At 51.3% G+C, this 12,060-nt stretch overlaps 7 protein-coding genes across 7 annotated transcripts; 4 read left to right on the top strand and 3 right to left on the bottom strand.

The window, feature by feature from the left end:
• Positions 1 to 370: 370 nt before the first annotated feature.
• Positions 371 to 1,366, bottom strand: Z519_06419 (uncharacterized protein; the record flags this gene model as incomplete). The annotated part of the gene is made up of 1 exon (XM_016764159.1): positions 371 to 1,366. The coding sequence occupies one exon, from the start codon at positions 1,364 to 1,366 to the stop codon at positions 371 to 373; it is 996 nt and encodes a 331-aa protein (XP_016619241.1).
• Positions 1,367 to 2,430: 1,064 nt separating this feature from the next.
• On the top strand, positions 2,431 to 3,383 carry Z519_06420 (uncharacterized protein; the record flags this gene model as incomplete). Its single annotated transcript, XM_016764160.1, has 2 exons — positions 2,431 to 2,536; positions 2,605 to 3,383. The coding sequence occupies 2 exons, from the start codon at positions 2,431 to 2,433 to the stop codon at positions 3,381 to 3,383; spliced, it is 885 nt and encodes a 294-aa protein (XP_016619242.1).
• A 469-nt stretch (positions 3,384 to 3,852) lies between these two features.
• On the bottom strand, positions 3,853 to 4,607 carry Z519_06421 (uncharacterized protein; the record flags this gene model as incomplete). Its single annotated transcript, XM_016764161.1, has 3 exons — positions 3,853 to 4,102; positions 4,197 to 4,446; positions 4,523 to 4,607. The coding sequence occupies 3 exons, from the start codon at positions 4,605 to 4,607 to the stop codon at positions 3,853 to 3,855; spliced, it is 585 nt and encodes a 194-aa protein (XP_016619243.1).
• Positions 4,608 to 5,156: 549 nt separating this feature from the next.
• Positions 5,157 to 5,735, top strand: Z519_06422 (uncharacterized protein; the record flags this gene model as incomplete). Its single annotated transcript, XM_016764162.1, has 1 exon — positions 5,157 to 5,735. One exon carries the CDS (start codon positions 5,157 to 5,159, stop codon positions 5,733 to 5,735), a length of 579 nt encoding a protein of 192 aa, XP_016619244.1.
• Positions 5,736 to 6,766: 1,031 nt separating this feature from the next.
• Positions 6,767 to 7,231, top strand: Z519_06423 (uncharacterized protein; the record flags this gene model as incomplete). Its single annotated transcript, XM_016764163.1, has 1 exon — positions 6,767 to 7,231. The coding sequence occupies one exon, from the start codon at positions 6,767 to 6,769 to the stop codon at positions 7,229 to 7,231; it is 465 nt and encodes a 154-aa protein (XP_016619245.1).
• A 1,209-nt stretch (positions 7,232 to 8,440) lies between these two features.
• Positions 8,441 to 9,163, top strand: Z519_06424 (uncharacterized protein; the record flags this gene model as incomplete). Its single annotated transcript, XM_016764164.1, has 3 exons — positions 8,441 to 8,623; positions 8,689 to 9,064; positions 9,141 to 9,163. The coding sequence occupies 3 exons, from the start codon at positions 8,441 to 8,443 to the stop codon at positions 9,161 to 9,163; spliced, it is 582 nt and encodes a 193-aa protein (XP_016619246.1).
• Positions 9,164 to 9,526: 363 nt separating this feature from the next.
• Z519_06425 (uncharacterized protein) lies at positions 9,527 to 10,912 on the bottom strand (the record flags this gene model as incomplete). Its single annotated transcript, XM_016764165.1, has 2 exons — positions 9,527 to 10,747; positions 10,808 to 10,912. The coding sequence occupies 2 exons, from the start codon at positions 10,910 to 10,912 to the stop codon at positions 9,527 to 9,529; spliced, it is 1,326 nt and encodes a 441-aa protein (XP_016619247.1).
• Between the last annotated feature and the right edge of the window lie 1,148 nt (positions 10,913 to 12,060).

The following is a 12,060-nucleotide window of genomic DNA, read 5'->3' on the forward strand; positions in this document are numbered from 1 at the left end:
GGGATCAAATGGAAAGGAGAAATTCTAGATCTTATCTCATGACACCATACCATACAGGTGAGCCCGATTGAGCCTTTGAGCGAGTTCGATTGCTGAGGTTGGGAGATGCCGGCTCTAATGTATGAGATCCGGCTTTATACGATGACGACCACAAAGCGGCGGTCGAAAAAGGGGAATCAAGAACGAGGCCGCTTGCTGAAGCGGCAGAGTGGGCGCAGTGGGAAAGTGGTGCTGTCCGTCTATACACGAGGTGTCGGAAAATCTAGCACCAATCTACAAGATGAATCTCCCCCAAGGAAAGTAGTGGGGAAACTGCATCTATGAGCTTAGTGTTGATCAGTCTGTTCGATTGTTGATAGTCTTTCCAAGTTCAGCCTAGTAGCGCTTCCATGGGCTTCCTTTTCCACCAGACTTTGTATGACTTGGTCTTCGGAGGGTTGCTCAACTGACGCGGCTGAATGATTCCCTCCCTTGCCAGAACATAATCGTAACCATGTTCGTTCACAAAATTTATAGCGTCGAGGAGCTCCCAGGGCAAATTCAACTGCTCGTGTAAATCCTTGGGATTCATCCTGACAATTTGTACCTTCTTCCCTGTCATATCTGTCCAGGCCTGCACGATCTCCTCGAACGACAAGAAGCTGTCTTCGTTGTAAGCAAGGAGCTTAGTGCCGGGCTCTTCGTCCTCAATCAAGGCGCGGACAAAAGGTCTCATCGCCTCTGAGGGATCCAAGATGGGCATCTTGCAACCGCGATCTAGTGCTGTCACAACGATATACTGTCCACTCTTCGGATCCAGAGTTGGACGGAACATTGGGTTGGTGCTGTACCCGGCGGGGATGACGATAGACATCTTCTTGGCGAGCGCAGGTTCTTCAGCCTCGATGTAGCTCACAATCGCCGCCATGGACTCGGGATGGTACGACCTGCTGTGCTTTCCATTCGAAGCTGCCTTGATGGACGCGAGGGAAGAGTAGACAAGTCTCTCCAGCGATAGGACGCAGGCCGCAGCAATAGCAGCATTCTTGCCGTAGAAGACCTCTTTCTCGTATGCGGCGCGGCTGCACGCTAATGGGGTCAGTCCGGAGCCGGTGCCAACGGAGCGATAGGTTTCCCAGAAATCCGTGTTGAGGAATATTGCGTGGGAATTGCCGAAAGCTAGGACCTGCGAAGCAATATCAGACAAATCGGCCCGAACCAGCTCTGCTCCGAGCACCCTCAGTTCCCCAGCCTTTTGCGACGACAGATAGCGAGCGACTGCGCGGACATGCCTGCCTGGGAGGGAGCGAAATGTTCGAGCCCTAGATGAGCCCTGATTGCCGGTGGCACCAACCACAGCAATGACCTTGAGGGAAGAAGAGGCCATGGTTGTGATTTACACAATCTGGAGGGAACGGATCTTAATGAGGAAGTGGTTGAAGTAAGACCTTATTGCTGCTGCGGAAATATAACAGCAATCCAGGTCATCCTGAAGTGGGAAGAAGAGATCCTGCGTCTCCCTAATTTATATTCGCAAGGAGCTCTCCTAGTCACTAGAAAGAACAATAAATACCTGTACATCGTGTATATACTTTGGTAGCATCGTTCTGTTGTGCCCAAGCAACAGCGCGAATGAGGTGGAGTGGTTAATCGACTCCACAAACCGTGATTGGTTTAAAAGCCCATATTGGAAGACTGTGATTGGACAAAAGCTGGTAAGCCACGCGGAAGTATGTGGGTCGAGTGGGACATTTGGAGTTCAACAAGGATTTTTTAAGGCGAGGCTGCCGCACCCGCTTTTGGGGAATGGATCGGGGCCGCAAGTTCAAGCGCAAGTTCGTACAACCGCAAGTTCGCTTAGTGCTTGGTAGAAGCCAATTACACCTAATTTAGCTAGTGGAAATTTCCGCTTGCCATCCTCCGTATCCCTCCTCCTAGACCTCGCCGCCGCCTGACCTCGTCGCCGCCTGTTTGTATAGCCAACCTGGGTGTTGATCTCTCAGTCGTCCTGCGAGTTAGGCAGGAAGCCTTGTTGCCTAGCCTCAACTAGCCTAGTAGTCCGTTTGCGGACTCGTTTACCTCCGCCACTACCGATCGTAGGCGGCGCTATCGATGGTGGCAAGGCCAGTTCAGGAGGGTCCTCAGGCGAAGGACTGCGGCGCGGCCGTGGCCGATCTGGCGTCTGAGGCACTAGGCGTGTTGGCCTAGTCAAGGTCGATGGCGGAGGGGTCTCTGGCACATCTTCCACCTCTTCCTCCCTAGCGTTTTCTATACGCCAGCAAATTTGGCTTGCGTTCGTTTCTGCCAAGCATTTAAGCGAACTTGCGGTTGTACGAACTTGCGGTTGAACTTGCGGCCCCGATCCATTCCCCGCTTTTGCTCCCTGCTTCTCATCCTTTAAAGGTCGTTGTTCGACAATCACATAGCGCGCAGACCTTGGGTTATTTCATCATGCAACATTCCAAAGGAGCATGCGTTAAGAGTGACGGGTGTCGTCGGAAACGAACCATCACAGCAGCACGCAGGGAACAGAACCGGGTGGCACAGAAAGCGTACCGTAGGCCCTATCAATCCTACTATTGCGCCATCTGCCTGTGCGACTACAGGCTGATGACAAATCTATAGGACAGAGGATCAAAGAGGCTCGACAGAGCGATGCCAAGAAACTTGTTAATGACACCCCTCGCCTCAGCGAGCTCAGACCATATGAACCCTTCCTGGGCAGGCCTTCATGCGGCTTACTGGCTCATGCCTCGGACCAAAGATGCCAGCAGCGACCAGAATTTGCTATCATGGAGCATAGTGTTCTTGACTGTATGACGTCTCTGGCGTCCAAAAGTTCGATTCCAGCAAACAATATCAACAATCTCGGACGTGCATCCAGACAAGCGACGGCAAATCCTCCCAGTGCCACAGTTTCTATATCAGACACGCTGGAGCTAAACTTGTTAACGTCGCCATCGCCTGCGCTATCTCTTTCCCGCTTATTGCTGACACCCATTGGTTGGGACATGCCGTTACAAGTCTCCCAAAGTACAGATCTATTTCCCGTGGAAGTGTGTGGCAATAACACTGAAAATATTCAAGACCCCGAGGGGACGTGGAATATACTGGCAGGTCGGATTACTATGACTATTCAGTTCGCCCCTGTCACGACGTTGACAGCCATTATCGACAATGCACTGAGATTACATCTGGACTTGGCCCAAATTCTCACCGTCGACTACATGTCTCCCTTCTACCGACCTGCCGCCCCCCAGGACGACCCTCAATTCTTGCTGGAAGCGCATCCTACTCATGGATCCCTGCCGATCTGCGGCCGACGCTGGCCCAGATCCTCTACCCCCACCATCCCTTCCTCGACCTCATTCCGTTTCCACTCATACGGGCGAGGGCTATCATGATGGTCACCTTCATGCCACACACTTTCAACCTGGCCGACTTCAAGAACGACATCTGCACCAATAGGGCCCTGCTATGCTGGGCGACAAGTTCCGACAGGCAGCCGTGGGACATGCGAAGCTGGAAAGCCGCGCCTTGGTTTCTCAGGAAGTGGAAGATGCTTGTGGACGGGGGTGACGGTGAGCTCTGGAAACAGAGCAGCTGGTGGTGGAATATGAGAGGACTTTCAGAGAATTAGAACTCTCTATCTTCACAACGAACACCGGGAAACACGTATCCCTTTCATGTGTTCAGTTAACATGTCTCTTTTCCAGATGTTAAATCGTGTCATGCAGGGCCACGATGTCTTCATTACGACAGCGGATACTAGGCAGCCTGCCTCATTCAATCACAAACTTGTACTTTAAGTGCATGGCACCAGTATTGAGAACATATTCGCGGCGTCTCTGTTCCGTGGCGGCGTTGTGGCCTCTAATTCCAACCGATTATACCTCTTCCGAGGACCTGGCCTTGCTCATTTGCAACATCTACTTCTCTGCCGACAATGCCTCGATCGTTGGCCGTGAGGTCAAAGTCTCCGCACCCAAGGCCGTCGAGGCTATCACGAGAACTGGCGCAGACAACCACGGGAGATGCTCCGACAATTACCGCAAAGCGTACAAAGACAGGGTTGTGAGATCTTCGAGCAGGCACGGATTGGGCGTGCTCGTTTGCATACGTCCTGGCATGAGTCAAGACATCAGCCACTAACAGTAAGTAGAGGCAAGTACTCCAGAACAAGCCGCATGAATACTGCACAGGGCGGATTGCCTTACCAGATCGTGACGTTGAACTTCTGGCCCAGGAACTTTTTCGAATTACTTGGTCCCTCGCATCTTAGCTCTCCCAGGATCTCACCTCGACACGTTTTGCTGAGCAATAAGCGGCACCAGCACGTGTTGTTAACTTTTTGGTTTTGGTTGTCATCGCGGATACGGTGCAGGATGGCGACCAGGTCACCTGGAGGGGCATCCCGGGGGCTCGGCTGGGAGCACATGGCTTCTAGGTATTTGACGGTGGTCGCCTCTTGCACAGCTTCGTGTCAGAGATTGAGAGGATGGAACTCGTGGATTGTCTATAGAAGGTGAGGGAGCCGACCTACGTACGAAGTACACAGAGGCGACCACAGATATGAAGAGGTTGGACATTGTTTTCTGAACATCTTGATCGTAACATTGGCCCGGCATATTCGCGGAGTGGAAGCTGTTCGGAACCTCACCGTGAACCTGTGGCCTTTTTTCTGAGCGAATCACAAACTTAAGGTCCTCAATTGCCCAGACACGTCGTGGTGCCAAAACGTGCTCAGATCGGATCCACCCGCATGTTGAGCAAATTTGCGCTTGCTGCATTGGGATGAAGATCCTGGCGCCCTTGATGTTATTGGCTATATTGGTACTATCTGGCGTTTATAAGGGACGTAAGTACTGGGGGTTCGCTGCATTCTTCCTCTCACTTTTGGGGTCATCCTGTCTGCTATTTTCGAAAACTCCTTACAGCATCCAACCGTGCCGCCGTTGACTAGAATAGGACCTAGCTATCATACGCCCGTCTGAACAAGATGCCAGTGACTTACGAGCTACCTCAGCTTCCGTACAGCCTCGATGTGGGTGCTCGATAGACCTAGTTCGAATTCGCACTTTGCCCCTCACTTAAAGACTATTTTGGACCAGGGACCGTGTGCTGACCAGGTCTTTTCTCCATTACAGGCGCTGGAACCCTCCATATCAGGGCAAATAATGGATCTTCATTACAACAGACACCACAGAACTTACATCACCAATCTGAATGCGGCGCTCGGCGCACAAGCAGAAGCAGCCTCTTCCAACAATCTGGTGAAACAACTCGAGCTTCAATCCGCCATTAACTTCAATGCTGGTGGACATATCAACCATACCCTCTTCTGGGAGTCGCTTGCTCCTGCTTCAAGCGGGAACAATAACCTCTCTGCCGTTGCTCCTACCCTCGGCGATGCCATCACCAAACGGTGGGGCAGCTTCGACTCCTTCAAGGCGGCCTTTGAGTCCTCTGCTTTGGCGATACAAGGGTCTGGCTGGCAATGGCTTGTTCGGGATCCGCAGACAAAAGGACTGGAGTTAACCACGAGCAAGGATCAGGACTTGCCTAAAGGGGGAAAGGGGATTGTGCTGGGTGTTGACATGTGGGAGCATGCGTACTATATACAATACTTCAACAACAAGAAGGAATACCTCACCAAGATCTGGGACGTGATTAACTGGCAGACTGCCGAAAAGAGATACAACGGCGATCCAAGAGCTGCCTTCGGATCGTTGGCCGGATTAGTCGGACATTTGTAGTGCTGGTATACATTAGATGAGTTCAAGAAAACAACGACTCTGTTACCTCGCTCCGTTCTTATTAGCGGAAATTCATTAGCTAGCCTCGTAGCCACCAGCCCAGCTTCTTCGCTAGCGTGTCTGCCCACCAAACTTGTAACCAGTTCGGACTTTTTCAAAATGTCTCCGTCTCGAAAGCCTCTACTTCGAAAGTCGCCGCTCCGAAAGTCTCCATCAGCAGTTCTGCCTCTCAATGTCGACAAGAAGAATACATGCTTGATATCCTCTGATATTCCCAGCACGTGCTTCTGTAATCCTTCACAATGAAGTCCGAATTATGGGCACGTATTCCCAAGTGAGGTTACACCCGGGGACTTTTGTAACCTTGCAACAGAGAACCTGGGGCATTTCACCTTGTGAATGCGACGTTGAAAGAGACGAGGATCGTCACTTCTGCCTCGTTAAAAAAAATCTTCAAAGACTCTCAGACAGTCTCGTCTCTGTCTGTCTGGGTAGGCTTCCCCTTATTATATATCCGCGAAAACCCGGCTTTGATGTTAGTCGACGTTGTCCAAACATCAAGTGAATCAACGAAGGCAGGAAGCACTTACAAGTCGTCCTGAACTTGAAACTTAGTTGAAATCTTACACACGGAAAGAAAATGGATGATATCACAGCGCGCAATCGCGAGCATTTCGAGTATGACTGTATCTTGGTGAACTCATTGGACAATGGCTAAGCCCCGGGTTTTCTAGTCAGGTCGCTTCAACCCACCAGAACAACTTCGCTCTTCTCATACAGGCTGTCATTGAGGAATTGAAGGAGAGAAGATCCTGGATTAGCAGTAGGCTGGGGGATGACGACACATCGAAGAATGACAAGAAGCCAATAAAGCTGCTGGACTATGCTTGTGGCTCTGGTACAGTCTCCAAGGCACGTATTCCATCCGCATTAGGATGACAGAACAGAAAGCGCTCACACAACCTGGCTTGTGCGTATAGGCCCTGGCTCCCTATGTCGATGAAGCATTAGGGCTCGACCTCTCCGAAAACATGGTTGCTGAGTACAATAAATGGGCGGAAGGACAAGGCTTCTCTCTTACCAAAGCCCATGCGCTCCAGTTAGATCTGCTCGCAGAGCCACAACCCACCGATCCAGAGCTCTCTGGTTTTGACGTTGTAGCCATCTGTATGGGGTTACACCACGTCGCTAATCCAGAACGACTTCTGTGTAAACTCTCCAAAACGTTGCGACCGGGAGGCGTTTGCGTGGTATTGGACAGGGTTTTCGAAGAAGAGAGGCCTGAGTTGCGCCCAGACATACCTGAGGAAGCGAAGAAAGCACTGCGAACCATCAACAAGCACGGGTTCACCGAAGAGGATATGCGTAAGTACTTCGCAGGTGCCGGTATGGTCAAGAACTTCGAGTATGTGATTGTAGCACGGCCGTTCAAAGTGACACTGTACGGCCAAGAGATGGAGCTAAAAGGGTTCATAGCACGAGGTGAGGTAGCTTGAGCTTTATGGAGTTGTCTTGGATTTGCTGCTGGGGTGGATTTCTCGAAGCATTTCTCAACAACTATCAAATCCACGGCTGGGCGAGTCGTAAGTGAGGTCGGTGCAAGTTTTATCCGTCTTCTAGGCGCCAAGATGGGCCCATCACCGGCCATCGGCATGCCTCAGATATTTGGAACATGTGTCCATCAATATGGTGTTGACCATATCGGGGGTTAGGAATAGGTTGATTGACTGATCGAGAAAATCTACCCTTGCAAGGGTTTAAATGGGCGCTTGATGTGTGACAAACCGCCGCTGGTGCCAAGACATAATCAGCTAGCCTAATAAGGCTAGTACAGCCCTGTCAATTTTGGGCGGCCAGGGCGGGACTCGACGCGCCTAATTCACTACGCGTCTTGTACAGGGTACTCGGTACAGGCTACTGGGTACGTGTTCTCAAGGAATCCGGTTCTGTTCCGTACGTGAAATGAGACGTAAATGTGTATTGGAACCAGTTAAATCTACGTGGCATGGGAGGCTGCTTTTGTAGCCGTAATTCCTAGCGCCTTGGCATATTTAACACGTATGTTAGCCTCACCCGAGCCAGAAGTAGTCTTCAATCATCTTTTCGCGGCCGAGAGGTCAAGGATTGAAGAGTCTTGATCCGTCACTGGTCACGACCGTCACTTGAGTTAAATTACTTTACAAACTCGTAATGACCTCTACCTCTTGAACTGGGCATCTCTCACCGAGGAGTATAGAGTCTGTCAAACTCGCTCCTGACTCCGCTCAATCGATTTCGACTTCGACCTCGACCTCCTTCACCAACGCGAGTCATTGTTACTGATACAGTCTACAGAACTCTCTGCGATTAGAGATTTTCCCCTCCTTGCTAGGCGTAGTCTCAAGGAAAAGAGTATTCCCTGACCGTAGAGCGAGGAATCAACATCCCCTCGTTGAAGGCTGATTAGCAGATTAGCACGAGGGTCGCTCTCGAGTTGAGTGACAACCTGAACACGCATGACAGAGTGGGAGCATTATTGACCTGAATTGGAGTCTGCTTGAGGCTGTGCGAGAATCGACCGTCTAACGGTGTATACGATTCAATTAGTCACTCAATCAATCGGCAATCAGCAGAGGTACAACCCACATCCATCTCACTGTCATCACTGTGGTGTCCTCAACACCCTCCGAGGAGATGAGTCGCGCCGCCAAGGGTACATGCCCCCAATGGCTCTCATCGTACGTAATTTCTCTCGCAAAATCTACCTAGCTCAAATTTTCAGGGTGTACCATAGTGGCGCCTTCACAGACTTGACGATCACCTGTGCCGGTGAAAATTTTAAAGTGCATAAAGTCGTGGTCTGCACTCAATCACCATTTTTCAACACAGCATGTAGCGGGCCGTGGAAGGTATGTGCCCCTGCTGCGTCTTTGTGTGAAATGAGACTGGTCCCAAGGTCCAACTGAATGAGTAGGAGTCTCAAAACGCCACCGTCGACCTCGCAGAAGACGACATTGAAGTTGTGAGAAGAATGGTCGAGTTCTTCTATCGAGCGGACTACACAGATTTCAAAGACGAGAAATTCACACGACACGCCCAAGTCTTTGCCATCGCCATCAAGTACGATATCGAAATGCTCTCAGCAAGGGCGATCGACAAGTATTGTGAAGCGGCCTTAAAATATTGGGATCCTTCGGCCTTCTTGAGGTCTATTCATACCGTGTACCTCCACACTCCCGAACAGATGCGCGGTCTGCGTATTCGGGTCATAGATCAGGCTCGACGCCATTACGAGAGTTTCGATGATCCATCCAAATGGCCTGGCATCAAACACCTGTGGCGCGAGACCTGTATGTCTGTGCCAGCATTTGCAATTGACCTGCTCCAGCATTTCCAGGATGAACCCATAGTTGGATATTGCTCCAGGTGTTCAAGTGTTACCCCGGTAGAAGCCCTTCAGCTTCGTTGTCTAAATTGCAAATTAGGCGGCGCATCCATGAACCTACCAAAATAGGCTGGCGATGTCGCCGAATTTCTAGGAAATCGCAATTCAGAAAAGGACTAGGACTTGGTAAAGCCCCTTCCGATGGTACTACGTCGTTAATCGCCTCCCGTGTGAAAGGGCGACCTCCCGGATTTCAACACCCCGGTCAAATGACGACTGTTGGCCTGAAGCTCAAATATCACTGAGTTTTGGCCACCTGGCTTGCTCTTTTCGACTCTCCACATTCACAGTACCAAAAAGTCTCAATGTTCGTACGGAGGTGGATTGTCAAACGACCCGCCACTCAGATGTTCCGCGAAGATATCGCCTACTCTTCAGAATACCAGTGTCCTTTTCTCCAACCGAACTTTTCCAAGACACATCGGGTCCGCTCCCAAGTTTCATCCCAGCCATCCACTCCAAGAAGCCTCCGCGAGTTGACCGCAGGGGTATTCTCGCCACTCGAAATTCCTCCTGGCCCACCCTCAAGCACCCTGTGGCCCTCTTGCAGGATGGTGTCCAAATCGACGTCGCCGCGTGCTCTTAAGGCGCTTTCGATAGCCGATGGGACAGCCTGAGCACGCCTGCGGCTCCACCAGCACTGTTGCTGTGGAAGGAGTAGGGTGACAGCACGGTAGAAAAACAATAAAACGAGAAGCGCATATGGATGGTGTTGTTGGACGAGTCGGATGAAACAGTCGGTCGATCGCGTCGGAAAAGCAAAAATGTAGCGTGCGAGGTCCGAAAGCGGCGGGAAGTCGCGAGTTGCAACTCGTTCGAGTACACTAGCGGTCCGTCCTGGGCAGTGAGCCAGGTTAGCCTCTATCGAGAGATCCGTGTCAGTGACGAGCGACTGCCGTCGGAAGAGCCCCAAGAGAAGCACCAATCGAGCGGTCGCATCTAGGAAGCCGGTCAATTCAAGATCCTCTTCAGGATCTTCATCTGGATGTTCTAGTCCTGTGAACGCCTTCTCATGACCCGTGCGCAGATCAAGAAAGAATCGCATCACCGCGTCTAGACACGCAGACTTCGGACAAACAATGATGGGTTTCCCCGAAGTTGCGCGTTGCTTACAGTATGCCTTGGAGATGAGGATTTCCAAGTCCTGCGAAGCCCTAGAGTGTCCAAGTGTAGCCCGTTCAAGGGACTCGCGAGGGCGATGACGAGCTGAGGCAGCAAATATGCTTTCGTTCTTCCAGATGAAATGGTAAGAGTTCATAAAGACCATTCGCAGCCCTTGGGACAAAGTAAACAACGGATCCATGCTGAGATTCAGAGTTGAATCCGGTGATGGTACTGCCTCGGCGTCGTCTTGCACGCGGACGGCATCGTCATGCGTTGCCCATGCATAGTGGACGAGGAGCGTCGAAGTTGCCATAAATGCGTCAGCATTTAAGGCAGATATCGGCTGTGTCAGAGCGTGTCGGAACGAACGCAATGTTTCTGAAAGATGCAGCAGAGACGCTGATCGATACATGGAATTACCGGGACTGAGAAAACACAAATGTTTGGCGCCAACAAGGAGCACAGCGTGCATAAGGAACTCATGCTGGATGAAATCTTTTCAAAAGACCATTCGGCTTTTTCTTCTTGGGAGACGAAAACTTACCTGCAATGCCAAAGCGATCACTTGGCTACGCCAGATGGATGCGTCAAAGATGAGGGTTTCGGCTGTAACGGTATTGAAATGGTGGAGAAGTTTCATCTGCAGCATGTTGATATGCGAACAGAGGCTGTTCCCTACAGCAGGGCGAATATGCGCCTCTTGCGAGGGCAGTGTCTTCCTTCTTGAGGCCAGGACCAGGCTCTCAAGGCTGCATGCCTCCTCCCTCCTCTGGCAATTGCCGCATCTCGGACGTCCCTCGTCACACTGTTCACCGAAACAAGTACGTTAGCTAAACCAACAGGGCACCCAGGACAGCCGGACGAACCTTTACTCTCCGTTTCCTACAGTTGGTGCAGCCCTGCCTTGATTTCGGATGACGACGCCGTTTGCGAATCAGCCTGGCCCCGGATCCATCTGCAGGCACCGCGCTCTCTGGAGACAAGTCGAGAAACTGGAAAGCCTCCGGCGACGCCGTTGCAAAGGCCATCTACGGGTGGTGATGATGCTCCACAGTTTGGAAAAAAGTTCCGCTATCGAACCAGACATGCGACTGCACGTAAGATCAATGAGGGAAATCAAAGGACGAACCCATAGTATGATCACAGCGGAGGCTTGAATTTGAGCCAAGTCGATAAATGAAAGTCGAAGTGATCATGCTTGTTGCCTAGAATTTGGCGAGCGAGAGGATTCGTTTAACGATTAATGCGATAGGCTGCAATACGAGGCGGGCCAGTGTCGGGGAGCTGCGTTACTCGCAAAGGGTTAGGGCCCCATAAGCGACCGGAATCGATGGTTTTCACTGTTGGATGAGAACGGCGAACACCATGCATCGATGGAGCCAGGCTGGAGGATCAGGGGGCACACGATATCCGCCCTCTCAATCTTCACGCAGTACGAGATAAAACGAACTGCACTTGCCTCTAACTACAAGGATACCTTTGTTATTGAAGGGCTCAGGAGTTTTGCCCCTTCTCTGAATAATGGCTGCGCTTCGTATAGTGCGCCGTTGCTCAACCATATCCCTGGTGGGACGTGCTACTCCAGCAACCCCCGGACTGGTTTTGGGGTTCGAGGTCACTTAAAGTCGCAGGTCTACTCCATGTCCTGCGCGGATCACTTCTCCGAGACCATCCTTCCTCACCCAGTCCTTGAGAGAGAGTGTTGTCATTTTCAGTCGATTGAGACTTTGTTGGTATCAGAGTCCTCTCCTCCTGCTTTGGTCCCGACGATCGACCCGCGGCTCGAAGAATTTGGCC

The sequence above is a fragment of the Cladophialophora bantiana genome (genome assembly GCF_000835475.1).
Source record: "Cladophialophora bantiana CBS 173.52 unplaced genomic scaffold supercont1.9, whole genome shotgun sequence".
Classification (NCBI taxonomy): domain Eukaryota; kingdom Fungi; phylum Ascomycota; class Eurotiomycetes; order Chaetothyriales; family Herpotrichiellaceae; genus Cladophialophora; species Cladophialophora bantiana.